Raw genomic sequence first — 24706 nt, forward strand, 5'->3', positions numbered from 1 at the left:
CTCCGAGAGTCCCGGCCGTTGAAACAAGTTCCTACATGGAGGCAACCAAGGCGAAAGCAGAGTTCGGCAAGCTACTGCTGAAACCTCTGAGAATGCGTTGCGTCGACCGCAAGCGGGACCCTCTATGCATGCGTACCGAGACCAGTTGGCAGAGACCTACTGGAGGTTCGAACCCGCTGCAATTCAAACCAGCGCCTTCCGCTTGGTTGGGTGCTTTCAGCCATCTTAAAACCTCTCATACTTCATGTCCGGTGTATAATATATCAAAGGATAAATCCAATTTTGCGGGAAGCAGGTAAGGGAGCGTGGTTCATGCATGGCGATGATCCGCGAGCGCTAGGAAGAAGCATGGGACGCAAGGACGACTCCTCCGAAGACGACTTCCTACTAGAGAGTGATGACGATGACGACTTCGTGTCTTCGGCGCCGGCGAAGGCCAAGTCGCCGGCCTCGGCCAAGGCCACGCCCAAGCGGAAGAAGCCGTCCGAGAGCGACGGCGACGCGTCCGATAGATTGGAAGACGACGATGACTTCGAGCAAGTCAAGAAGGCCAAGACAAGCAAGAAGTCGCCGGGGCCCAAGCCGGCCAAGAAGATGCCTGCTGTAGAGAAGAAGCCGACCAAGAAGGAGCCTGAGAAGAAGGAGCCCGAGAAGCCCAAGGACATGATGAGCCAGTCGCAAGCGGAAGAGGAAGTGGCCAAGTACATGCGCCAGGTACCTCAGCGCTGCTGGGCGTAGGAAGCTGATATCGACTGCAGACAAACCGCCCCTACAGCGTCCTCAACGTCTTTGAGAACCTCCATCGACGCATTGGCAAGACGATGCTGACCAAGATCCTCGACGTTCTCGTCGAAAAGTACCATCCATGTCCTTCGAGTGCAGGCTCATGGGACCACCGACAGGGGCGAGATCAAGTGCAAGACATATGGGAAGAGCCAAATCTACTACTACAACCAAGTCGAGACCCACGCACCCCCAGGTTCATTGATGTTGCTCGTCAAATAGAAAAAGCTGCCGCCCCCGTGCAGCACGACCCTTGCGCAAACCGAAGCCGCCATTCAGGTAAACTCGACCGTGCCCATTCAGTTGTGTCTCAAGGGTCCGTAGACGGTGGCTGACGACGTGCAGAACGCCGAGCGCGCGCTCAAGGAGGCAGAGTCGGTCCTGCATGGGCTCTCCAACCAAATGACGGACGCGGAGCTCGACCAGCAGATCACCGAGTACACTACGCAAGTGGGCATCATCGTTGCAACGACGGCCACTTATCAAGTACCTGCAGGTGGCAACGCTGTCAGCGACGTTGCAGCGCCTGGACGATCCGAACCGCGCACCGGTGGCTCCCGAAAAGAAAAAGGCCATCTCCGATCAGTTCACCAAGTACAAGGTAGACAGATGTGGCTATTTGAGCTCGGAACTCCGAGGACATGCAGACGGCGTGGGTCAAGCGCAAGCGCATCGTCATGGACGCCATCGACCAGATCGCGGAAGGCATGGAGAAGAAGCGCAAGGACGTGCTGGTACACGCGTGACCTGTCGATGTCGTGACCCTTGATTGTTGTGATAGGATCTCTGCGGCATCGAGACGGACGAGAGTGTCGGTGTCAAGGCGATTCCGTCGCTTTAGACATCAAGGAGACTACTATCTATGAGGATTATACTACTTACATCAACTTCCAGTGTTAGAAATCGGGGGCAGATGGGGGCTGAGCCACGAGAGGACATCGCGGGCGGTCGGTCGGTCTTCGGGTAAATAGGCGAGGCACCGTCGCGCGACATTCAAGATCGGCGCTGGGCAGTCGGTCGAGAAGACGGGCCGGAGTTCGCCGGCCACAACGAGCATCGCGATGCGCGTCTTGGCGAGCTCGACGCCGAGGCACGACTCTGGGAGGAGCCGGTGGATGTTGGAGTACGGGATCTCCATCATGTCCATCTCCGAGATGAGCACGCCGAGCGAGTACATGTCGGCCTTCTCCGTGTACCGGACGCCCTTGAGCACCTCGGGCGCGATCCACGCCACGGTCCCGATCTCGGACGTCATGGTTTCTTCCGACGTCTCGCGCGACGTGCCAAAGTCGGTGACTTTGGCGACAAAGTTCTCGTTGAGCATGACGTTCTTGGCCTTGAGATCGCGGTGGATGACGTCTTGCGCGTGGAGGTACACGAGCGCCTTGAGAATGTCGACAAGCACACCGAGCTTGGAGAGCGCGGGGGCCAGCATCACCGTGTCCTTCTCGTGCTGCGCGTGCCATGGGATGCGCTGGGCGTCGTGGTCCGTGTCGAGGAGCGTCCACAAGTCGCCCTCGCTCATGTACTCGGTCACGACACTCAGGTTCGGCAGCGTCGTCCAGCAGTACCCGATGAACTCGACAATGTGCGGGTGCTGGAGACGGATGCAGAACCGGATCTCCTCCATGAAATCCTCGATCGACCGGAGGCTCCGCAGCCGCTCCGGCAGCATGCGCTTGACAGCGACCAGCTGCTCGCGCCCCTTCTCTGTCTTGAGCGTCGCAAGGTACACGACGCCAAAACCACCGCGGGCCAAGACGCGGTCGCGCACGATCGAGTCGGCGGGGATGCGGTACCGCTGGTACGCGGGATCAAACCGGAGGTCGTTGATAAGGTGCGCACTGTCGGCAATGAGCGACGGGAACGTCGGCGACGACGAGTGCAGCCACGACCGGTGCTCGGCCTCGTACTGGTGGCGCCGGCGGCGCATCTCGTAAAAGACGCCGCCGCCCACAAGCAGCGCAAGTGCGCAGAAAATGCCGAGCGCGATCGTGAGAACGCTCGTCGCGTTGTGGACCTCGGCCGACGCCAGTGGCACGACGCAAAAGAGGTACCGGTCCCAGAGCTTCGCCGCCGTCGCACCGACTTCGGGGCACGAACCGGACGGCGCCGAGACGGCCGAGACGTCGTTGCACATAGGGTCGGCGTGGGTGAGGTTTTGCAGTGCCTTCAAGTCGGCGGCCGAGCCCGAGAAGCGCACGGAAGGGTTGCCCTTGAGACACCTATCGACGAGAGCGTGAGCTGCGGAGGCCAATACGCAAGCACTTACAAGCTCATGAGCGAATGGGGCAAGATGGACGCGTTGACCCACGTGAGGTTGTTGTCGGCGAGGTTGAGGCTGATGAGGCTGAGTGGCAGCATGACGTTGTTGAGGCTGTGGAGCGCATTCGCCTTGAGATTGCTACATATACTAGAGTGAGGCGACGTCAACGGCAGGCGTAGTACAGAATCGCGAGGCTCTCGCCAAACGAGACGCCGTCGAGGGACGCGATCGTGTTGTTTTGGAGCGAGAGCGTCACGAGTCGCCGTAAGTTGGTGGCCATCGCCTTGGGGAGACTGGTGAGCTTGTTGCTCTCGAGGTACAGCGTCTCGAGCTTCATGGGCCACACGGTATGCTCGATCGAGGCGATGCGGTTGGCGTTGAGGTTGAGTATGCGAAGCTCCTTCATCGTCGAGATGTCACCGACGCTCTCGATCCAGTTGCGGTCGACGAAAAAGTTGAACGTCTGGTCCGACGTCATGACGCCGTCGATGGACCGAATGTGGTTGTCGGAGAAGTTGCTACCAAGTTCATGATGAGTACTCGATGCGCTCGGACGCGCCTACAGCTGCGTCGCTTCGACCGCGCGATTGTTGGGGATCGACCGCTTGTTGGACGTGAGGTCGAGCGCCAGCGTCTCGATGCCGAGGCGGAAGAGTGTGCTACCAAGTCATGAGGCGAGGGTCATGGGTGGTGCGGTCGTACATGTACGAGACGACGCTCGAGAGGCCCTCGACATAACTTACTTCGACGCCCGTGCCCATGAGGAACTGCGTGCTCTTCCTGTCGTTGGCATTGGGGCCGCCGGGCCAGTCGCTCATCGGAATATCGTTCTCGTTGAGGTTGACGCCAATAACGCATGAGCCGTCGGGGTGCCAGATGCACGTGCTGTCGTCGACGTTGGTCCGCCACGTCGGCTTGCGGAACGCGGTGAAGTTGCACGCGTCGCACTTGGTCGTGAACGTTGGCCGCGTCACGTTCTCGGGGCTGACGCCCGGCAACATTGCCCCTCGCTCCGCCTTGTAGTCGATGTCCTGCGCCATGGCGACGGCCGCCATGAGCACCACCGACGTCGGCCTCATCGTCGTCTGAAGGCGGTTGGAGCCAGCGACGCTGGAAACTTGACCCAGCGCCCATCATTACGTGCGCCAGCTGCTTCGTCTAATTCGGATAAGATGCCGAAAATCACCCTAAAATCACTCTACTGCCCTAAAATAGGCACGTCTCCGCTCCGAAATCAGGTCCTTGGAAGCGACGCCGATGATGGAGGCCGCCTGTACAGCACGCCAGCACCGCCTCCACCCGAGGTACGTAGCGCCAGGACCATGCTGCGTACGCGGGCCTCATCCATCGCTGCCCGTGGCGCCATCATGCGAGTGATCACCCGCTTACGACACGCCACCGCTTACACATCTGCTTACATATCGATACTCGGACGTATCATCATCATCCTCTACCTACACTACATCGTTCGCCGTGACGTGGTCGAGCCAATGCAGGACCTCGTCCATGCTTGGCCGGTCGTCCGGCGCGTACGCGAGACAGCGCCGGGCGAGGTCGCGTATTGCTGGCGGGCAGCACTCGGAGAAGACGGGCGTGAGCTCGCCAGCGACGACGAGCATTGCGATACGCGTCTTGGCCACGTCGACGCTGACGCCAGTTCGGGGTACGAGCCGGGGCATGTTGGAGTACGGTATTTCGAGCGTGTCGAGCTCCGAGAGGAAGACGCCGAGCGAGTAGACGTCGGCCTTGGCCGAGTAGCGGACGCCCTTGAGGACCTCGGGCGCGATCCAAGCCACCGTGCCGATCTCGGCGGTCATGGTCTCGTGCTCGGTCGCCTTTCGGGACGTGCCAAAGTCGGTGATTTTGGCAGCAAAGGCGTCGTTGAGGAGGACATTGCGGGCTTTGAGGTCGCGGTGGATGACGTCTTGGCCGTGCACGTACACCATGGCCGAGACGACGTCGTGCAGCACGCGGAGCTTGGAGAGTGGCAGCGACGCGTCAACCACGCGGCTCGGCTCAGGCGAGAGGTTCCACGAGAGAAGCCGCGTCTTCTGGTCCAACTCGAGGAGCGTCCAGAGGTCGCCGTGGGGCATGAACTCTGAGACGCAGCTCAGCGTCGAGAGAACGCTCGAGCACGAAAAGCCGAGGCAGCGCACGATGTGCGGGTGCTGGAGCCGCAGACAGAGCCGGATCTCGTCCATGAAGTCCTCGACCGCGTACTTGTCGTGCTTGAAGCGCTCGGGCAAAATGCGCTTGACGGCCACGGGCCGGACGCCGCCATTGACCTTAAGGTGGCCAAAGTACACAATGCCAAAGCCGCCGTGGGCCACGACCTGCAGCAGCGAGAGGTCGGTGTGCGGGATCACATGCTCTACTCATACTCACATCAATCAGCGCCATAGAGATCGCAGTACGGGCGTAGCGCGTGTCGAGGCGCAGGTCGTGGGGTACGTGCTCGTGAAAGTCCGAGCTGTCGTTGTAGTTGGTCTCGGCGCGCTCCGGGTGCAGCCACATTGTCTCCTTGATCGACCGCCGGCGCCGGTGCACGGTCCAGATGACGCCAAGGACGAGGCCCACGAGTGTGAGCGCGATGAGCGCGATGGCGACATGCAGCAGCGTGTGGGACGGCGCTACAAAGATCGGCATCGGGGTCGCGTCGCCGTCCATTTTGGCGTCGAGCCAGTCGTCCTGCACGAGGCACACGGTGTAGACGCCCCAGAGCGTCGCCGACGGTCCGCTTCTGCACGGGTCAACGGGCGGCGATGTCAGCGGCGTGGGCGGGCACCCGACGTTTTTGGTAAACTTCTGCAGCCGGTCAAACTGGGACCGCGTCGCCGAGAAGCGCGCCGGCGGGTTCTTTCCAAAGCACCTACAAAAGCATGAGCGGTGACTCAAGGACGGTAAGGTAATCGGACGCACAGGACGTCGAGGGGCTTGTAGAACATGGGGTAGAACTCGTCGAGCGGGTTCTCCATCAAGTAGAGCGCAGAGATGTCGTCGGGCCACGACACGTTGCGGACGCTCGTGAGGTTGTTGAACGAGAGATCGCTAGAACGAAATGCGATAAGACAAATAAGACGCTGCAAGTCGTCGCGGACATGGCCGTGCCGTAGGCTATGTCGAGGCCTTCGACGGACGAGATAGCGTTGTGGCTCAGGTTGAGCAGCTGAAGCCCGTTGGGCAGCATGACGACGCCGTCGAGGTCGTTCCCGAGGCGGTTGTGCGAGAGGTCGAGCGTCAAGAGAGACACGGGGAGGCGCGTCGTCGCCTCAGGCAGCCGCTCAACGTCGTTGAACGCCAGTCGCCTACGCATCGTGAGGCGCCATGGCTTTGTCAACGGACGCTACAGGTTGTGGAGGCTCGAGAGGCCCGAGAGGTTGCCGACCGATTCAATGCGGTTGTGCGAGACGTCGAGGTCGGCGAGGACGAGCGGGAACCGGACGTTGTCGATGCTACGGAGGCTGTTGCGGCTCAGGTTTCTACGCATCGTCGGTGAGCTCGCCACTCTGCCGGCTTCTCTTCGCACAAGAGGACGGTCATGGCCTCGTGGCCGCACGCCGACGTGCGCAAGTTGACGCTCAGCCCCTCGAGGCTGGCTTGGGCGAGGTTCCTACGCGCGCCGATGGTCGAATGCAGTGGACGCTTCGGACGACGTACACTGTCACGGGGCCGCTGTCGGGGAGGCCCTCGAGCGCGCCATCGCGGATGCAGGCGCGGGCGCAGGTACTCGAGCCCGCGTCGGCGCAGTCGCTCATTCCTCACTACCGAGTAATCTGCTGCCGTCGACGCTCTCGGTCCCACTCTGCAGCGCCAAATGGAGCGTGATTACACGGGCCACCTGGATGCGCGGTGGAGAAAAACGCGCGCGTTTGCTATCGTCGGGCCCGCGCGCGAGGACGCAGCCCATACAAACCGCAAGATGTGTACGGGCCTTTCCCCACCACGCATGATTTCGCTGCCTGTGGTGCCGTGTTGGTAATCCTGCGCCGGGCCGCGCTAGATTCGTCCCGTCGCTGATACTGGGATGACAGCTGGCATGACGCTGAAGACTCGTGCTGTCGACACCCGGTCGAGTGACAGACAATATTGGGCACGAACCAGAGAGATTAAATAGTACAAACAAACTAGAGGAGGAGCATGCGGAGCGACGCGTCGACGTCTTGGATCGACGGGCGGTGACGCGGGTCGTGCGTGAGGCAGCGCTGCGCCAGGTCGAGGAGGCCGAGGGGCATGCGGTGGGAGAAGGTCGGCTGCAGCTCGTTGGCCGCGACGAGGAGCGCGATGCGCGTCCGCAGCGTCGAGAGGTCGCCGTCGAGGTGGGCGTACGGCGGCTCGCGCGTGTCCATCTCGGCCAGGAGCACGCCGAGCGAGTAGACGTCGGCCTTGGCGTCGTAAAAGCAGCCTTTGAGCACCTCGGGCGCGATCCACGCCACCGTGCCGACGTCCGCCGTCATGGTGTAGTCGCCCGCCTCGCGCGCGACGCCAAAGTCGGTGAGCTTGGCGACATAGGCGTCGTTCAAGAGCACGTTCCGGGCCTTCACATCGCGGTGCAGCACGGGCGGGTCGAGCGTATGGAGGTAGTGCAGCCCCGAGACAATGTCGCAGAGAAACGAGAACTTGGTCGCATCCGCCTCGTCGTGGAGAGAGCCGTCGTCCGAGGCGAGCGTGCTCCGAGAGCTGCTGAGCGCACTCGGGTGGCGGCGCTTGAGCGGCTTCTCGGTGCTGGTCCACGGCACGTCGTTCTCGAGCAAAAAGTGCCAGAGGTCGCCCCGCTCCATGTACTCGGTGACGATCGAGAGGTTGGCGAGCGTCGTCGACGTGAACCCGATGAAGCGCACAATGTGCGGGTGGAAGAGCCGCGCGCAGAGGCGGATCTCGTCCATAAAGTCGGCCACACACGCTGCGTCATCGAGGCGCGTCGACAACAACCGCTTCATCGCCACGTCCTCGTGCGCGTGCCAGGTCGCGGCAAAGACGACGCCAAAGCCGCCGCGCGCGAGCACCCGCGTCGGCGCGAGCTCGTCCGGTGGGATCCAGAACGGCGCGTAGATCGGGTCTTTGCGCACGTCGTTCACTACGGTCTCGATCGGCGGGAGGAGACCGCCGTCGCCGAGGTCGAGGAGCATGCGCAGCTTCCCTTGGTCCGCGTCCGCGCCGCGCTTCTTGTAGAAGCACACAAAGCTCCCGCCGACGACGAGCAAGAGAAACCCAAACGACGAGAGGACAGCGAGCCACGTGGCTTGAGCGATGGGCGGCGGCGGTGGTACGTAAATCGCAGCGTACGAGTCGACCACGCAGATCGGGACCTCACCCCACGCCCGCTTGACGCGGAAGCGCCCCGTGCACGCGTCGGACGTCGTCATGACCGAGACGAACGGCGTGACCGTCGAGCACTCGTCGCTGGCAGGGCCCACGCTGCGCGGATGCGAGAGCTTCTCGAGGAGCGCAAACTGCGCCGGCGTCGCGTACAGCGCTGTGATGGGGTTGCCGCCGAGGCAGAGCAGCCGCGATTGGGGCGTGAGCGCCAGCTGCACACGCGTGATCTGGTTGTGCTGCAGGTCGCTATATACAACGACTGTGAGCTACGACGTCCTATCCGAGAGAGAGGAAGGCTAGTACAGGCGCTGAACTGAGGCTGGGAGCGTCGCTGGCATGTCCCGCAGCTGGTTGAGTGCAAGCGACCTAGGCTGCGATGAGGTCAAGTGCAGAGACAGCGAACGTACAGCCTCGTGACGGTCGACGGCACGGCCATGATCGGGTACACGGTCAGGTTGAGCCGCTCGAGCGACACCTCGGTGAGATTGGGGAAGAGGGACGCGATCGGCGGCGGCGCCGCGAACGGGTTGCCGCTTACACTCCTACGCACGGTGGTGTCAGCGATTCGGTAAATCCGTAAGGACGCACAGGCTGCGGAGCGACGGCGCCGAGAAGCGCTCGAGGGTCGTCAGTCGGTTGTCGTCGAGGACCCTAGCCATCCATAAGCTGCGTCTACAGTTGTCACGATACATACAGGGTATGCAGGCTCAATGGAAACGTGATGTTGGCCACCGACACGACCGAATTGTTGGTCAGATCCCTGTCAAGAGTGTCAGATAGGAAGCGAAGACGAGGCGTACAATCGACGGGCGGCTACGAGAGACGCGTTGTTGCGGTCGAGGCGCGGGGCGAGTCGCTCGAGGCCGACGCTCTGCACTCGCCTGCATCGACGACGTTAGCCCTCGCGATATGCAAACTGGTGGAGCGTACACATCGTAGAAGTTGCTTGGCAGCGACTCCAAGTACGCGATCGGCGGCGACTCGTGCCGCGGTAGGAGGCGCCCGGGCGACGCCAAGCCCGTGAGGCCAATGGCATCCGAGCCGGTCGTAGCGTTGTGCGCGTGGAGGTAGGTCACGCCGTCGGGCAAGAGCACACACCAGAGGTTGCCCGAGCTGGCGTCTGGGATGGTACTGGCGACAGTGGCCGGGAGATCAAGCAGCGCAGCTGGGCAGTTGGCCGTGAGCATCGTCTGCGGCGTGCTCCACGTCGAGAGCACTTGCGGCGCCCGCGTGTAGAGGCACTCGGCTGCGAGCGCCGATGGCGGCTCGGCACTGAGATCGATGGGCGGCAGCGTCTCGAGCACCGCGTGCGCCGCGGCGACCAGCGCTAGTAGCCGGCGCAGCATGGCCACAGTGCAAATGCAGACAGGCTGACACGGCTGAGAAAGGCGGGTGCGCATACGTTCTTGCAGGTCCTCCGGATCATGTCTGGGAGGACCGGCGTGGCAGTCACAGCACGAGCAGTGGATGATGCACCGGCAACGCGCCGCCTCTGCGCCATTTGCAGGCGCACGGTGTACTAGCAATGGTGTACTAGGACTGCAATACGATCTTATATTCAAGGGTCGGTATAAATAGTGGCGGCTTGGATCTGCTGGCAGTACGCCCACACGTCGCGACTCGTCGGGCGGTCGGTGGGCTCGTACGCCAAGCAGCGGCGGGCCACGTCGGCGATGCAGCGGGGCACGTCGGCCGAAAACGACGGACGGATCTCGCCCGAGACGACGAGCATCGCGATGCGCGCCTTGATCGCGCTCACGTTCCAGTTGCCGTGGGTCGTGTGGATCGCGTCCAAGTCGGCGTACGGAATCTCGAGCGTGTCGAGCTCCGAGAGGAGCACGCCGAGCGAGTAGATGTCGGCCTTCTCCGTGTAGTAGACGCCCTTGAGCACCTCGGGCGCGATCCACGCCACGGTCCCGATCTCGGCCGTCATGGTGTAGTCGCACGTCTCGCGCGCGACGCCAAAGTCGGTGAGCTTGGCCACAAACTCGGTGCTCAAGAGCACGTTCTTGGCCTTGAGGTCGCGGTGCACGAGCGGCGCCTCGCGCGTGTGGAGGTACCGAAGGCCCTCGACAATGTCGCACAGAATCGAAAACTTGGAGATCGCCGGCGGCGGAGTCTGCGACGCCAGGACAAAAGGCGAGTACGGACGCAGCGGCACCGTCGCGTCCTTCTGCAGCTGCCACCCAACTGGCGCGGCGTTGAGGTTCTGCACGCGGAGCCACTGCCAGAGGTCGCCCCGCTCCATGTACTCGGTGACGATCGCCAGGTCCGCGAGTGTCGAGTACGTAAAGCCGTAGAAGCGGACAATGTTGTTGTGGCGAAGACGCGCGCTGAAGCGGATCTCGTCCATGAAGTCGTCCATGCATCGCACGTCGTCAGTCAAGCGACTCGGCAAGAGCCGCTTGAGCGCCACGGGCGTCGGCGACACGATGTCTGGTAGCGACGGCGTCGGCCGCAGCGTCGCGAGGTACACGATGCCGAAGCCGCCGCGCGCCAAGATGCTTTGGCGCTCGATGTCGGCCTCGGGCAGCCGGTAGGCGGCGAACGCCGGATCCGACCGCACGTCGTTGTACAAGAGCGACGGGTCGAGGCTGACGTCCATACCGAGCATGTCTTTTGCGTCCATCTCCAAGTCCATGCCTTCGTACCTACGCGCGTCATGAGCCGCCGCGTGGATGCATATGGACAGAAACCATTTCGGGGCCGGTCGCGGCCGGCGGAGAAACCGCAGCCAGAGCACAAGGAGCACAATCGCGATGACGCCGAGAAGCGCACTCACGACGATGAGTGCGATCCCAACGCCCTTGGATGACGACGGCGATGTCACGAGACTCTCCAAGGCCGCGTCCAATATGCACACGGGGTACGTGTCCCAGAGGAGGCGCGTCGTGACATGCCCGGTGCACGACGAGTTGGTGGTCAGCGTCGTCAGCAGCGGCGACGCCTCCGAGCACCGAGACGCGTCGAGGCCGTCGGCTGTCGCCGTGCGCTGCGGCAGCGCCGAGAGGATTTCAAACTGGGCCGTTGTCGCATAAAAGGCCGAGATCGCGTTGCCGCCGAGGCAGAGCACCCGCAAGGCCGAAGTAAAGTTGGCGTAGACGGTCGTGATCCCAGCGTTCTGCACGTTCCTAACGAGCACCCGTGAGCCCCGCACGTCTCTCTCAACACGCTACAAGTATCGCAGAGCTGGCGGCCAGGCGCGGGGCGACAGCTGCGAGAAGCGGTTCTTGGCGAGCGAGCTACGCGATGTGAGTACCTACTTCGTCGCCAGACCACGTACATCTCTATTAGGCTGCTCGGTAGCGAGGACGGTATCTCGGTCCACTCCATCTCGTCTGCGACCAGGCGCCGCAGCTTCGGGAGCGCCAGAGCCACTGCAGGTGTGATTGCACTTGGCGGCAGGGTCGGGTTGCCGCTCACCGACCTAGAGACACAGCTTGATCCACCAGCTTTATGTCAGCAGCAGCACGTACAGCATCGCCAAGCGCGGCGCGGCGAGCCCGTCGATCGATGTGAGTTTGTTCTTGGCGAGAATTCTACCACGTGGCATGAGCAGGCGACCGACACGGGACAGGGCGGACAGCATCTGGAGGTTGAGCGGGAAGGCAACGCCGTCGACAGAATCAATCGAGTTGTTGGCGAGGTTCCTACGTCCGCACCGCGTGAGCTGGCCCACGCATGATGCAAGAGCACCGACAGGTAGCGCATGATCACGTTGGGCGACCACGGGCTGTCTGGGATCTTGTCCTGGACAAGCTTGGGGCCGAGCACTTCGAGGCCGAGGTTCGCGAGCGTCCTAGCCAGCACTTTCGATGCGATGAAGAATGGCCGCGGGACGTACAGCGTTGTGATGTTGGGCGGGACGTCGGCGAGGTGTAGCACGGGCGGCGTCGTGTACGCGCCGTTGGCCTGGCTTTGCAACACGACAGAGAGGTCTGCTGTCTCGTTGTGGGCGTTGAGGACGCGACCGGTTGGGGTGTAGATGCAAAAGTAGCTGTTGACAAGCGACAAGCCCATGTCTGGCGGCTCGTTCGCCTCGGCGGGTAGGAGACACGCATAGGGGCACCTGGCCGTGAGCGTCGTCACCGCCACGGCCATCGCGGGCACGCACCCTGGTCCGCGCTCGGCGTAGACGTACGCTGGCCGCGCGGCTTCGGTCACGGTCGCCTTCACCTCGTCCGGCATGTCACGGGATGGTGGCCCAGAGCCAGTGTATCATACCCGGGTGCTTACTCTGTTTCCGACGCCCGCAACGTTGCGCCTATGCTTTTTCACAGTGTATCGATTCTCGGAGGATGCTGAGCCCCATGGCCGAGATCAACATTGATGATGAGCCGGGCGACGCGGCCAAGGCGAAGAACCGGCAGCGTCTGCGCGACTACCGGCGCCTGCAGAAGCGCCAGCACGCCTTCTTGACCCAGCGAGTGCGCGAGCTCGCGGCGGAGATGGCGACGCTCCGCAGCGCCAAGCCGCTGCCATGGCACGAGGTCGCCGCCGTCTTCCGCGACGACGCACACGACGCGCTTGCAACGCAACGGTCGCTGGCAGCGCAAATCGACCAGTGTGGCCACGCAGCCAGGATCCTCGAGGCGTGGGTCCGCGCCAGTGTCCCGGCAGCGCTGGTTCGCGGACCGTCCTTGTCCTCGCCTCATGCTTGCAGCGGTGTAGGCCTCGTTTCTGCCGCACCAGGCGCCGTGGACACAGCGCAGGCTTCTTGCGCCAGACGCGCTGCGTCTTCAGAGCCTATCGTGGGTCACAGACCGCCTCCTGCACAACGCAGATGCGGTGCTGGGGTCGTGTCGGCGCCAAGAGCAAATGCGCGTGACGCTCCACGCCCTGAGCTACGACCAGACGTACGTCGTCATCCAGAGCCATCGCATTGTTCCCGCGCCATTCGTCGACGCGGTCGCTGCGCAGCGGCGCATTTACTCGCACACGCCGGGAGGGAACTTCGTCGACCGCGAGGTAGACGCTTCTGGATGCTTCCGTTGATGTTTCCTGGACCGTAGCTTTTGCAAGCGTCGTTTGGCGGCGACATTGTGCACGAGCAAGTGGGCGATGTGCGGGTGTTGTACCGGCACTACGTCAGCGAGCGGCGCGCGACCATGGTGGCGCTCAGCATCACGCACGACGACGCCTCGCCTGACCAGGCGCTCAGCCAGGAGCCGTCGTACGGCTGGTACATCCCTGCCGCTCTGCGAAGCTCAAAGAAACGAGTGTAGGACCGAGCTGACGCCGGTGACGCAGACGACGACGCGCGTGCTCGACGTATGGCTCTTCCTCCTCAACACGCCCGCTAGCGAGAGCGGCGATAATGACGCATTGAGCCACCACGCGCGGTTTCTCCACGAGACTCGGGCGGCCTACGACGCCAACCTCGCCCACTGCAACGCCCTCTTCCTCCAAGAACTGCCCGTCGCCCACATACACGATGTATAGGATGCAAGTAGAAGGTTTACCTAATTAAATTTTGGCTTTCTTGGCCGGCGGCGCCAGCTCCTCGACGTCGTCCGCCAGCGCGGCCGGGAGCAGCTTTTGCATCGAGACGATCGTGAAGTCCACGAGGTACGACTTGCAGAGCATGCGGTCCATGCGCTGGTAGTGGCGCTCCGAGAACGCGATGAGCCCGTCGAGCGTCTTGGCCGCGTGCGGGATATTGGACCAGCGGCTCGGCGGCACGAGGCGCAGGAGGCTCGAGAGGAGCAGCTGTGCGACCGACGCGTGCTTGCTGTTGGTGTTCCAGTCGCGCAGCCACTCGAGCAGCTGGCCGAGGTTGGCGTCGTCGAGGCCGCGGACCACGTCGTCGTACACATGACCGTCCGACGCCGCCGCAATATCGGTGCCCTTGGGCCCTTCCTTGAGGTCGCGCAGGATCGTCATGAGCCGGAACGGGTGCGCAATCTCAAACGCAATCTTGACGGCCTGGAGGTAGTCCTGGCTGCGGAGACAGTTGAAGAGCTCCTGCTCCTTGAGGAGCTTGGCGTCGCGGTCCGCAAGCGCCTTTTCCTCTTCGATTTCGGTGAAATCGTGCCAAATGTGGATCGTCGAGTCGGCGCCGCCCGTGATCATCTCGGACGAGTCCTTCGCGACCGCAAGCGCCCAGATCTTATCCGCGTGCTCGTCGAGCGTGTTTTCGCACTCGTTCGTCTTGATGGTCCAGAGCTTCACGATGCCATCGGCGCCCGCCGACACGAGCTGCATGCCGGCGCACACAAACTGCACGTTGAGCACCGACGCCGTGTGGCCCTCGAACGTCTTGAGGCACGAAAAGTCCTTGAGGCTCCAGAGCTTGACCGTCTTGTCGCTGCTCGCACTCGCCAAGCACTGGTCGACCGGCGAGAACTCGAGCGCCCACACGCCGCGCTTGTGGCCGCGGCACGTCCCGATCAGCGCCAAATTCGACGCGTTCCAAATCTTGATGAGTTTGTCCTGCGAGCCACTCGCAATGAAGCGGTCGTTGGGCGCGATCGCGAGCGCGTTCACGTCCTTCTCGTGGGCCTTGGTGGCCGCCATGGCCGAGAGCGACAACGTCGACGCGCCGCCGTCCGCGAGCACTGGGCCAAGGCTCCAGAGCTTCATCGTCTTGTCGGTCGAGCCCGTGACGAAGAACGCGCTGTGGTTGCTGTAGTGGTGCAGCTTTTGTGCGATCGCAATCGACCCGAGCGACTCGGCGCCGGCCACGCCGACCGCCACGCACGCGTGCGTGTGGAGGTCCCAGACGCGCGCCGTGCCGTCTTTCGAGGCCGACACGAGGTACTTGCCGTCCGGGCTCACGGCGAGCGCCATCACAATGTCCGTGTGGCCCGAAAGAAGCTCGCACGAGAGCGTCTCGCGGTGCATGACGCGGATCTGCTCCGAGTTGGTCGCCGCGACCACGTGCTCCGAGAGGCCGGCGCCGTCCGCCGTCGGCACAAACTTGAGCGCGAGGATGTCGTCGTTGAAGCCGATGATCTGGCGCGAGCGCACGAGGTCGGCGGCGCCAAAGAGCAAAAAGTTGTGCTCGGCCGTCACCGCAATCAGCTCGGACGAGTCTGCGTTCACGAGCAAGTCCGTGTACTTAACGCGCGCGTCCTCCTTGGCCTGCGTCGCGACGACGCTGCACGCCGCGCCGTTCGAGACCCAGCGCTTGAGCTGGCCCTTCTCACCCGCCGTGATGAACGTGATGCCCGACTCGGACGGCAGCACGACAAGGCCTGTCACGGGCTCGTGCGCCAGCACCGTCTGCAGCAGCTTTTGCTGGCGGAGGTCCCAAAAGTTGATGACCTTGTCGCGGCCCGAAGACAGAAGCGTGTAGCCATCTACAAAGAGCATGAGTCGACGTACGTTGGCAATGTGCTGGACGCACCGAGGGCAAAGGCCACGGTCGTCGCCGGGTTCATGTGGTCCTTGATGCACGCGACTTCCTTCTGCGCGTAGAGGTCCCACACGCGCACTATTCAGAGAGAGTTAAGACACGGACGTTGGAGCGCGTCGTACCCGTCGAGTCGTCGCTCGAGGACGCGACGAGGAGCTGCTTGGGGTCCCAATGAAACTTGACGAGCGTGACGATGCCCGTGTGCTTCTTGAAGCTGTGCGTGCAAAAGCCCTTCTCAATGTCAAACACCTTGACCGAGCGGTCGCTGCCGCCCGTGGCCACGAGCGTGCCGGTCGGGTCAAAGTCCATGCACAGGATCGGCGAGTCCGCCGTCTTGATCGTGCGCAGGCATGTCTTGGTGTCAATGTCCCAGAGGCGCAGGAGCGAGTTGCGGCTCGCGGTCACGAGCTGGCGGTGCTTGGGCCGCCACGCAAAGGTCACGATCGACTCCTTCTGCTCGTCCGGCACGTCGGCCTGCAACGCAAACTGGAGCTCGCCCGTGGCCGCGTCCACGATGGCCACGTCCTCTTGCAGCATGCAGGCGAGGAGGTCGCCCATGAGCTCGACCTTCCCGCCCGTGTAGATGCCGGCGTGCGTGCGCACGGGCGCCCACGTCTTGGTCACGGCGCTTCGCTTCGGCGCGTTCATGCTAAAATCCTTGGTCCCAACCGATTTGGCCTCGAACGAGCCACGGAACCAATCGAATCCAACGACTGGCATCGCGGCCTCTGATTGGCCGACGACCGGCTTTTTAAATTTTTGCATCGATCTGACGATCTAAGATCGTAGTGCACGCGCCATCCCTCCGTGTCACGTACCTCGAAGTGTCCGACCGCCTCCTCTTAGCGTCGGTAGATAGTCCGAGTAGAGAGAAAGATGAACTGTATATTTGGACCCACAACTTCTGACAGCAACTCATAGACACGGCGACGGGAGGGCGATGCTCAGTGCATATCTTGCGTCAGCGGCACGTAGCCGTCCTCCATGGAGATGGCCGACGGCGCTTCCTTCTTGGACGCGGAGACGGCGACGATGGCTGCAAGAGCGCCAACCATGGCCACAGCGACCAAGAGCAGCGCCGCGTTCCCGGGTGCGTCGTAGACCGAGACAAACTTGTGCGCCGCCTTGGCCGAGCACTGGCGCGCCTTGTACGCAAAGACGGAGGCGTAGTCGTCGCCGTAGTGCGCTTCCTCATTGTTGCGGGGGCAATCCGCGCTGGCGCCGTTGCAAAAGTGGCTCGAGTCGCAGAGGTCCTCGGCCACGTGGCACAGCGTGTCCTTCTCGAATTTGTCGACGCACTTGCCGCTGCCGTCGCAGTAGTCGACGCCGTCGCACGCGTGGTCGGACGACTCCCCGATCGGCGTGCATTCGGTCGTTCGCGGTGCAAACTTGTCGCGGGGGCATTTTCCGTTGTAGCCCGTGCAGAATTCCGGCACGTCGCAAATATCACACGCTTCGCGGCAGACAACGTCGCTGCCGAGGAAGGTTTCGACGCAGCTTCCGCGTCCGTCGCAAACATCGACGCCGTCGCAAGCGCCACCACTCGACTTGCCAATCTGCGTGCAGACCTTGCCCACGGGCGCGAGGGCGTCGTCGGGGCAGACGCCGCATTCGCCCGGGCAATACTCGGGCTCGTCGCAAACGTCGACTTGCCGGCGGCAGAGATGGCTCGTGCCTTTGAAGTGGTCAACGCACTTGCCGTGACCGTTGCAGCGATCAATGTCGTCGCACGCGCCGCCCGACGACGAGCCAATCGACGTACAAATGGTTCTCTTGGACGCAAAGCTGTTGCTGGGGCAGTCGCCGCTGACGCCGGTGCATGTTTCTGCCACGTCACAGACGTCGACAGCGCGGCGGCAAACGTGCTTGGTGGGCTGGTACTTGTCCACGCAGTGTCCATTGCCGTCGCAATAGTCGGGTGCGTCGCACGGGCCGCCCGTGGACTTGCCCATCTTGGTGCAGACTTTGGTCGTCGGCGCAAACTCGTCGCCGGGACACTTGCTGTGGTCACCACTGCAGTACTCGGCCTCGTCGCAGAGGTTGCGAGCTCCGCGACAGACCGAGTTTTGGTCCTTGTAGCCGTTGAGGCACTTGCCTTCGCCGTCGCAGTAGTCCTTCTCGTCGGCATCGCACTCGCCGCCGTTGTCGCAACTCTGGCTCGGGCAGAGCGTACCGCGCGGCAGCTGCGTGTACGTGCACTTGCCGTTAAGAAAGTCCGAAATCTCGTGGCACGGAACCTCGGGGCACCCGTCTTCGTCGGCAATCGTCACCGAGTCGATCGAGTCCTCTTGGTAATGGTTGTGCTCGACGTGCGCCGGTCGATAACGAGACTCTTCGTCGTATTTGCCATGGCTTGGAGGCACGTACGGTTTGTCTTCGCTCGCATCGACATCATCGTACACGTCGATCGACTCATCGGGGTACGTCGGGTCGTAGCTGCCGGGTGGCTTGTATCCGGCCTGGTCATCGTTCACTTTGCCCTCCTACGACAGTTTGATCGAGTCCATGTCCGTTTTCTTGTCACTGACCTTGGCCTCTTGAGCCTTCTTGGTCTCCTCTAGAGCCTCTTTGGCCTCCTCCTGAGCCTTCTTGGCCACCACTTGAGCCTTCTTGGCGTCGTCTGCAGCCGCCTTGGCGTCGTCTGCGACCTTCTTGGCGTCGTCTGCGACCTTCTTGGCGTCGTCTGCAGCCGTCTTGGCGTCGTCTGCGACCTTCTTGGCGTTGTCAGCGACCTTCTTGGCGTCGTCTGCAGCCGTCTTGGCGTCGTCTGCGACCTTCTTGGCAGCGTCTGCAGCCGTCTTGAGAGCTTCTGCCTTCTTGGCCGCATCTTCAACGGCATCTGCAGCCTTTTTGGCGTCGTCTGCAGCCTTTTTGGCGTCGTCTGCAGCCGTCTTGGCCTTGTCATACTTCTTTGCAGCCTTCTCAGCCTTCTCAGCAGCCTTCTCAGCCTTCTCAGTAGCCTTCTCAGCGTTCTTGGTCGCTTCATCAACCTGGTATGCCTGTCCACCTGCCTCTGCAGCGTCAGGCAGATAATTTGAAGCCAAGAGGAGAGCGGGGGACGTAGCGGTTGTCTCCTTGGTGACCATCGACACGACAGATGCCATCCCCTCGTGAGCGTTGGCATGGGCGGCAATGGCCACGGCGAGGCATACTCCGAAGCGAAGCTTCATCCTTGGCGGGCAAATCGAAATTTGAAAAGACACAGAGGTGCCTGGTCAAAACTTCGCAGCCAATCACAGCACGCGACGCCTCATTTGCACCAATGAGATTCCAGACCTTTCGTAAAAGGTCGCATGAAACCCCTGGGTGAAAGATACGATTTTTCCCGCGCCTTTTGCAAGCACGTGCGTGTCGTGTGGGGCATCAGCTTTCCAAAGCCGTCAATACGTCCAACCATTTCACGGACTTAGCATGTGATTGTACTGCTCACTATCTAAAGACTGCTGCTGAAAGATAGTCCTACTGCAATAAGAACTCGTTGCCGTGCTCGGGCCACCTACCGGCTCCTACCGGCTGTCTTGAGTACCACATCGGCGTCGGAGATGTTCCATTTGAGAGCTTCAGTGCAGCACGCGGCCCGCAGTGCCGACCGATCACGATTGCAGAAACGCACGCGAGAAATCCATCCGTTGCCAGTGTGCTGCCCTTGATCGGGCGTTCGGGCGCCTCATCCCGTGCAATTATCACGTCTCATTCAGAAGTTTTTCACTACAGATCATGCACAAATATAAAGTGAGAGTAATGTTCTCTGAGGTGTGAAAAGTGGTTTTTGTGCGATTGCACTCCTGTGGATCGAACTCGTCGGGTATCTTGACGTCCTCATCCAAATACACACATCCTAACACAAGCGCGCAGCGGCAACAAGCGCCGAATTGCGTGCTGCTTATGTTGGGACGTCAGTTCTACCAGGTCCGAATGCTCATTATCTAATTTCACTTCTCCAAGAACCATGAAGACCATCGCTATCCTCGCTTCGCTCACCATTGCCGCTGCTGCAACGATTTCCGACTGCACCTCGAGCAACCTCGCTGGCCTCACCGCGCTCGGCACTAACGCCACGAGCCCGTTTCCTCTCTGCGCTAAGGCCATCAACATCAACGCCGCCAAGCTTGCCAACCCGTCGTGGCAGCCGGACGATCTGTCGGTCCTCGACGCCTTCTACAAGGCGCCTGCGTTAAAGACATATTCGCAGCGTTCGCAGAAGCGCTCGAGAAGATCACCCTTCGTGCAACCTCGCCAAGGGAGCTAAGCTCTCAACGGCAGACCTCGTGACGCTCTCTTGTGACGACTACGTCGCTGCTGCCAAGGTGGGCTACGCCGCTTAGAACAACAGCACGACAGCGGCTCCTCCAAGCCGACGACGGCGGCTCCTACGACCAACCTAGTTCGGCGATGCTGACGACCGGGGTGACTACATTGGTGCTGACGACCGTCGCGGTCGCTCTTGCTATATAAACTGCGCTGCCAGTTACAGTTTTCTATGCATCGTGGCAGTTTTGCTTGATTTTTAAGGGTAATACACACATTGCTACGGACACAGAATCCTAGCTCATGGTACGAGATTGAGTTACTGGGCCTGCAGAGGCTTTGGAGTACACGTACTGCGTGATGACACACTTGGTCGAAACGCGCACTTGTGCGGATAGATGCATAGTGGCGCAAAACCCTCTCGTACGCAAAGAATTATACTCGTCGACTGCACGTTTGAATTAGAACAAAATCTCTACTGCTAATGACTACCAGTAGGCTCGGTATTGCGCAAGGAGTTTACATCAAAGCGGCCACAGTCATCGTGAGCGCAAGTGCAGCCACACCCGACGTTGCCATCGCCGAGCTGGGCTTGGTGGTAGGAGCCGCCGTGGTGGGGGCCGAGGTCGCAGGCTTGGCAGGAGCCGTCGTCGCGTCGGACGCGGGCTTGGTCGTCGCGTCGGAGGCAGGCTTGGTAGTGCTGGCAGTAAGGAGAGCCTTCGACGCCGTGATAAAGTCTTCGAAGGACATGGCGCCAACGGCCGCCGTTGACACCTCCATACCCTTGGCAAGGTTGCACGGGGGGTTAACCTTCTTGAGCTCAGCGGCAAGCGCCGTGATGTAGGTCTTGCACTCGGGCGCCTTGTGGAAAGCCTCGAGCACCGTCTCATCAGCCGGGTGCCACATCGGGTCGGCGAGCTTGGCGGCGTCGATGTGAATAGCCTTGGCGCACGGCGGAAGTGGGCCCGTCGCATTGGCCAGGAGAGCGCCGAGACCAGCGAGGTTGGCCGTAGTGCACTCGGGGAGGGTCGTGGCAGCGACGGCGGCGAGCGAAGCGAGGATAGCGATGGTCTTCATGATGTTTAGAGAAGTGAAATTAGAGAATGAGCCTTGTGCGCAGAGCAAATTCAAATCCACACGCTACAAAACGACGCGGGTTGTGCTCACGTGCAGCTGCAGTGCACATGTGCAGATCGTGGTCTCGTCGTTACGCCGGTTCACGCGACTTGGGTGCGCCGACACTGCTCCGTTCGATCGGATGCCTGGCATCGCTTGTCGCGAACCGCGCAGCACGCAAGCTCTGCCGAACCTCTGAAGTGGTGTGTGTTAGGTGTCGACCTCGTGCAATACCACACACAAAATCAGATGCAGCTGACACGTGAGCAGATAAACATATGGTGTGACAGATTCTCTCCACGAGCTTTGCGGCCAGTCTGCAGCATCAAGTTGCTACAAAGGGTGGCGTGTGATTGCTTTCTCAGGACGCTTCATGGAAACCGCTCAAAGGCATCACATGCGCTTGGACCAACGCGGCACCGAGACGCGATCAGCACCGTGCTTTGACGATTCGGCGGTGAGCCATTTATATATATATATATATATATATATATATATATATGAACGTGTTCCGCGTTATCTTCATTATGACACAAAGACTTCGCATACGTAGCGCTACGCCTGAATGCGTGGGAGTTGGCTCCAGCACTTGGTCGTTGGGAGTGAGCTCCGTACGCAGCTCACTCACTATTTCTCTACAAAAGGCTCCACGTGCTGCTGCAAGCCGAACCGAGCCCGCTGCAAGCTGCAACATTTTGCTTCAACAACATATGTTATGGCGTCATGCATGTGTTTGATCAACACAGTCCTCTTCCACCCACTTTCCAAAGCGTGAGCTTCTAGAGCGCCTCGACTTCACCGAGATCGCACACGGGGTGACTATCATCACTGGAAACGAAGCGGAGATGGGAAATAGTCGCGTGATAATTTGAAAACGAAACAAGCCGGCAATACGGGACGTTGGCTTGCCAGGTACTAGTACGCAAAGATCGCAGCGTCTTCATGCAGCATGCGAATTGGCTTGGGTCTGCGTCGATGATCACCACGCTCGATTGGTGGTATCCGAAACGTGTTAAGCAGCGCCGCAGCCATCGAGCACCTGCACCAGCACCTTAGCGTAGGTGCATACATGCGCGCAAGAGGCTTGCGGAGCTGTCGCATCCGTATTGGTCATGGTTGCTGGCGTCGATGCAGCGCTGGTCGCAGCCATCGGTGCCGGAGCGGTAGAAATGCATTGCTTTGATGTTGGGCGTCTACGTGCTGTGAGGTATATAGTCGACGCGCCGAAACAAACGCTGACAGCGACAACCTCGAGCGTTTGTGCGAGGAGTACGACGATGGCCTCGACCGTGTCGCGCTCGTGGCGTCGTTTCGGAGCATCCGGATAATGGTACCGGACACCAGTAACTTGGCCAATCGGCGATTTGCCGACGGGAACCACGCCGCCGCCGGCCCAGCAGTGGGCGCTACGCGCGCGCCGCGCTCGTCATCTCGCGGCGCAGAGCCCAATGGCGCACAGCTCGAGCGCTTCACGCTTGACGTCCTGCTGCTTGCACATGGCAGCCAGCACCGAGATCGCTGGCCCGCAGCGACCTCTCGCCCGCAGCGAACCTCGCGCTCGCTTCAGATGCGATATGCGCTCAAGCTACCGGCCATTGCATCTTCTCTCGGCGGTCACACACAGTGGCCGCGCGCCCATGGTCCACGTCATGCTACCTACACCGGACCTCGTTCTTCAAGGCGTCCACACAGCGCTGGCTCGCGTTTGGCACAAGGTACCACACATCTTTGACTCTACATGCGTCTCACAAAATGACTAGATTCCGTCTTTGCCCGAGACACACGAGGTCGAGATTTTTGCGCTCTTTCCGCGCTTCTCGTGGTCTCGTACCACCTGCTCGTCGTGCACGGCGCGCGCAAGGACGCCTCTGCGAGCTCGTGGACGCGCCTCAAGGCCTGGTTCATGTCGACCTCGCGGCGTCGGCTGCAAAGGCGCTCAACGACAATGAGATGGTGCCGCCGGTGCCTTTTTTACACTGCGCCGGGTCTCACGGATGCGAGGCCAAGCTCTGCGCCGCTTGGCGCCTTGAACACGTGGGCGCGCAGTGTGCTCTTTTGTTGCTCTCGTGTTTGCCAGCAACGGCGAAGCTCTCGTCTTGAGCAACCTCATCTAGTCGCGTGTCGCGGCAATTGCCAACGTCTCGGACGACGAACCTCGACATTTTCTGCACGCCGAATGTCGCGCTGTACAAAGGCCAAGAAGTAGGCCGACGAAGTGCCTCGTCACCGCAGTCACGGCGCCAGACCGCCCACCGCGAACCTCTCAACTCGACAAGTCGCGCCGTGCCATCGTTGCGCAGAAAAGCGTCGTGTCCAATACACCCAAGACTCGATCCTCGCATTGCATCATTCTGCAAGCGCTCTCGGGCAAGAACGCCGAGAAGCAGACGATCGTCAGCTGCCTCGTCTCGACGCTTCAGGCAGGTACAGGCGCGGCGGCTACGAGCTGCCTCGGCGCGCTGATGGTCGACGGTATCGATCCTCATCTCGTCCTGCGCCAGCGACGACCTACACACACGACGTTCTTCAGCCCAAGGGTTCGCTCTATGACTACTAGATGTGTGTATGTATCTGTGAATGTAACCCCGTGTAATTTATGCAGCTATCTCGACCCAAGTGTTGTGTGCCTCCGTCCGTTGGCGTTGGCATCTCGGTGACTTTTTTTGTTGGACCAGTTGGCTTTAAACTTGCGATCGAAGCGGCATTTGCTGTCGAATGGAGAGTGGCTCGGGCCTTATAAAGGACTAGTATTTGCGTCTGGTGGGACATGACTGCGCCGACGATGACGCTTGATGCGTTGACCAGCGCCTAGAAGCGCGCATTGGCCATCGAAAGTCGCCTCACGTGGCCGCCCAGCACAAAAGCTGCTAGCATCGACACCACCATAGCCGCTTCCTAGCTTTGTGTCTCCAATTGCGCAGTGTCGTGTGTCCTTAACCACCGTCCTTCTCGATGCTCGACACGAGCTTGTAGGCGGGAACTCGACAATGTCGACCGCAAGGCTGGGGCCTCACGCATTTCGTGGTCGGCGACGCCGGGTCTGCGACTGCGCACCAGCCCCGTAGCTCGTAGCGCACTCGACTTGCTTCCTCGGAGCTGCTCTTGGTGTCCACAGGCCGCGCCGCGACACGAACATCTTGGACGATGGCTGGACGCCATCTCTAGCGCCAAGGGCGCCAAGCTCTGTTTTGACCGCGATCTTAAGTAAATGCTTCTCATTGGTCCGATTTCAGGACATTTATAGCCTATCACAAGCCGCCAGTTGCGATCGACCGCCCAGCCCGACGCGCTCGCGTCGTGATATCGACATTCAAAATGGAATCGCCCATACTTTGCAGACGTATACACATCGGTCTGGAGAGCCCAACACACCAAGTCACGTCGCCGTTCGATGTCTACATCGAGAGAGATTCTCCGGCAACGATCCCATCGCATCCCATCACGGAAAAGTCGCCACCAGAAAGCTCGATGTCATGACAGATCGCGACTGGGTGATCGCTTCCAACTTGATGCAACGATGCGCATCCAGTATTGCTTTACCCACGTCTTCATCACCTTCATCACATCATGGTCAAGTTTATCGTCGCCGCCCTCGCGCTCGTCGCCAGCACTTTTGCGGC

The 24706-nt window shown here is 61.1% G+C and overlaps 11 protein-coding genes across 11 annotated transcripts; 4 read left to right on the plus strand and 7 right to left on the minus strand.

The window, feature by feature from the left end:
- Positions 1-348: 348 nt before the first annotated feature.
- On the plus strand, positions 349-1624 carry SDRG_11060 (hypothetical protein; the record flags this gene model as incomplete). The annotated part of the gene is made up of 8 exons (XM_008617082.1): positions 349-714; positions 759-856; positions 903-957; positions 1006-1062; positions 1108-1233; positions 1280-1384; positions 1431-1517; positions 1565-1624. The coding sequence occupies 8 exons, from the start codon at positions 349-351 to the stop codon at positions 1622-1624; spliced, it is 954 nt and encodes a 317-aa protein (XP_008615304.1).
- Positions 1625-1666: 42 nt separating this feature from the next.
- On the minus strand, positions 1667-4128 carry SDRG_11061 (TKL protein kinase; the record flags this gene model as incomplete). The annotated part of the gene is made up of 5 exons (XM_008617083.1): positions 1667-3008; positions 3056-3187; positions 3232-3567; positions 3613-3708; positions 3752-4128. 5 exons carry the CDS (start codon positions 4126-4128, stop codon positions 1667-1669), a joined length of 2283 nt encoding a protein of 760 aa, XP_008615305.1.
- Positions 4129-4419: 291 nt separating this feature from the next.
- Positions 4420-6898, minus strand: SDRG_11062 (TKL protein kinase). Its single transcript, XM_008617084.1, has 7 exons — positions 6707-6898; positions 6576-6659; positions 6397-6528; positions 6148-6354; positions 5969-6097; positions 5464-5918; positions 4420-5420 (listed from the first exon to the last, which is right to left on the minus strand). The coding sequence occupies exons 1-7, from the start codon at positions 6802-6804 to the stop codon at positions 4504-4506; spliced, it is 2022 nt and encodes a 673-aa protein (XP_008615306.1). The 5' UTR covers positions 6805-6898; the 3' UTR covers positions 4420-4503.
- A 188-nt stretch (positions 6899-7086) lies between these two features.
- SDRG_11063 (TKL protein kinase) lies at positions 7087-9880 on the minus strand. The gene is made up of 7 exons (XM_008617085.1): positions 9296-9880; positions 9166-9246; positions 9060-9125; positions 8954-9016; positions 8773-8907; positions 8669-8731; positions 7087-8611 (listed from the first exon to the last, which is right to left on the minus strand). Exons 1-7 carry the CDS (start codon positions 9763-9765, stop codon positions 7174-7176), a joined length of 2316 nt encoding a protein of 771 aa, XP_008615307.1. The 5' UTR covers positions 9766-9880; the 3' UTR covers positions 7087-7173.
- Positions 9881-9895: 15 nt separating this feature from the next.
- SDRG_11064 (TKL protein kinase) lies at positions 9896-12620 on the minus strand. Its single transcript, XM_008617086.1, has 8 exons — positions 12210-12620; positions 12066-12164; positions 11950-12015; positions 11842-11904; positions 11649-11792; positions 11542-11607; positions 11062-11496; positions 9896-11016 (listed from the first exon to the last, which is right to left on the minus strand). The coding sequence occupies exons 1-8, from the start codon at positions 12551-12553 to the stop codon at positions 9924-9926; spliced, it is 2310 nt and encodes a 769-aa protein (XP_008615308.1). The 5' UTR covers positions 12554-12620; the 3' UTR covers positions 9896-9923.
- Positions 12621-12655: 35 nt separating this feature from the next.
- SDRG_11065 (hypothetical protein) lies at positions 12656-13917 on the plus strand. The gene is made up of 4 exons (XM_008617087.1): positions 12656-12990; positions 13037-13333; positions 13378-13547; positions 13591-13917. Exons 1-4 carry the CDS (start codon positions 12664-12666, stop codon positions 13805-13807), a joined length of 1011 nt encoding a protein of 336 aa, XP_008615309.1. The 5' UTR covers positions 12656-12663; the 3' UTR covers positions 13808-13917.
- Positions 13832-16370, minus strand: SDRG_11066 (hypothetical protein; the record flags this gene model as incomplete). The annotated part of the gene is made up of 3 exons (XM_008617088.1): positions 13832-15666; positions 15714-15800; positions 15845-16370. 3 exons carry the CDS (start codon positions 16368-16370, stop codon positions 13832-13834), a joined length of 2448 nt encoding a protein of 815 aa, XP_008615310.1.
- A 217-nt stretch (positions 16371-16587) lies between these two features.
- On the minus strand, positions 16588-18905 carry SDRG_11067 (hypothetical protein). The gene is made up of 3 exons (XM_008617089.1): positions 18590-18905; positions 18251-18496; positions 16588-18205 (listed from the first exon to the last, which is right to left on the minus strand). Exons 1-3 carry the CDS (start codon positions 18890-18892, stop codon positions 16667-16669), a joined length of 2088 nt encoding a protein of 695 aa, XP_008615311.1. The 5' UTR covers positions 18893-18905; the 3' UTR covers positions 16588-16666.
- Positions 18906-19671: 766 nt separating this feature from the next.
- SDRG_11068 (hypothetical protein) lies at positions 19672-20047 on the plus strand (the record flags this gene model as incomplete). The annotated part of the gene is made up of 2 exons (XM_008617090.1): positions 19672-19915; positions 19986-20047. 2 exons carry the CDS (start codon positions 19672-19674, stop codon positions 20045-20047), a joined length of 306 nt encoding a protein of 101 aa, XP_008615312.1.
- Positions 20048-20489: 442 nt separating this feature from the next.
- SDRG_11069 (hypothetical protein) lies at positions 20490-21047 on the minus strand (the record flags this gene model as incomplete). Its single annotated transcript, XM_008617091.1, has 1 exon — positions 20490-21047. One exon carries the CDS (start codon positions 21045-21047, stop codon positions 20490-20492), a length of 558 nt encoding a protein of 185 aa, XP_008615313.1.
- Positions 21048-22660: 1613 nt separating this feature from the next.
- On the plus strand, positions 22661-22913 carry SDRG_11070 (hypothetical protein; the record flags this gene model as incomplete). Its single annotated transcript, XM_008617092.1, has 2 exons — positions 22661-22801; positions 22847-22913. Coding segments are annotated over 2 exons (207 nt in total), but the record flags the coding sequence as incomplete, so codon positions are not given.
- Positions 22914-24706: the final 1793 nt, after the last annotated feature.

The sequence above is a fragment of the Saprolegnia diclina genome, assembly GCF_000281045.1.
Source record: "Saprolegnia diclina VS20 unplaced genomic scaffold supercont1.38, whole genome shotgun sequence".
NCBI classification, from domain to species: domain Eukaryota; phylum Oomycota; class Saprolegniomycetes; order Saprolegniales; family Saprolegniaceae; genus Saprolegnia; species Saprolegnia diclina.

What these genes read in the sequence shown, in the direction of transcription:
- SDRG_11062 (XM_008617084.1), bottom strand. Translation starts at nt 6,804, where the DNA reads ATGAGCGACTGCGCCGACGCGGGCTCGAGTACCTGCGCCCGCGCCTGC. An exon ending in TACAAGCCCCTCGACGTCCT is followed by an intron (nt 5,919 to 5,968) that starts GTGCGTCCGATT and finishes ATGCTTTTGTAG; the next exon opens with GTGCTTTGGAAAGAACCCGC. An exon ending in CCTCGACACGCGCTACGCCC is followed by an intron (nt 5,421 to 5,463) that starts GTACTGCGATCT and finishes GAGTATGAGTAG; the next exon opens with AGCATGTGATCCCGCACACC.
- SDRG_11063 (XM_008617085.1), bottom strand. Translation starts at nt 9,765, where the DNA reads ATGCGCACCCGCCTTTCTCAGCCGTGTCAGCCTGTCTGCATTTGCACT. An exon ending in CCATTGAGCCTGCATACCCT is followed by an intron (nt 9,017 to 9,059) that starts GTATGTATCGTG and finishes ATGGATGGCTAG; the next exon opens with GGTCCTCGACGACAACCGAC. An exon ending in CCGTCGACCGTCACGAGGCT is followed by an intron (nt 8,732 to 8,772) that starts GTACGTTCGCTG and finishes ATCGCAGCCTAG; the next exon opens with GTCGCTTGCACTCAACCAGC.
- SDRG_11064 (XM_008617086.1), bottom strand. Translation starts at nt 12,553, where the DNA reads ATGCCGGACGAGGTGAAGGCGACCGTGACCGAAGCCGCGCGGCCAGCG. An exon ending in CCGAGCAGCCTAATAGAGAT is followed by an intron (nt 11,608 to 11,648) that starts GTACGTGGTCTG and finishes CACATCGCGTAG; the next exon opens with CTCGCTCGCCAAGAACCGCT. An exon ending in CCGCGACCGGCCCCGAAATG is followed by an intron (nt 11,017 to 11,061) that starts GTTTCTGTCCAT and finishes TGACGCGCGTAG; the next exon opens with GTACGAAGGCATGGACTTGG.
- SDRG_11065 (XM_008617087.1), top strand. Translation starts at nt 12,664, where the DNA reads ATGCTGAGCCCCATGGCCGAGATCAACATTGATGATGAGCCGGGCGAC. An exon ending in CCAGTGTCCCGGCAGCGCTG is followed by an intron (nt 12,991 to 13,036) that starts GTTCGCGGACCG and finishes GCAGCGGTGTAG; the next exon opens with GCCTCGTTTCTGCCGCACCA. An exon ending in CAGGAGCCGTCGTACGGCTG is followed by an intron (nt 13,548 to 13,590) that starts GTACATCCCTGC and finishes AAACGAGTGTAG; the next exon opens with GACCGAGCTGACGCCGGTGA.
- SDRG_11067 (XM_008617089.1), bottom strand. Translation starts at nt 18,892, where the DNA reads ATGAAGCTTCGCTTCGGAGTATGCCTCGCCGTGGCCATTGCCGCCCAT. An exon ending in CTGCAGACGACGCCAAAAAG is followed by an intron (nt 18,497 to 18,589) that starts GCTGCAGACGAC and finishes GCTGCCAAGAAG; the next exon opens with GTCGCAGACGACGCCAAGAC. An exon ending in AGAAGGCTCAAGAGGCCAAG is followed by an intron (nt 18,206 to 18,250) that starts GTCAGTGACAAG and finishes AAACTGTCGTAG; the next exon opens with GAGGGCAAAGTGAACGATGA.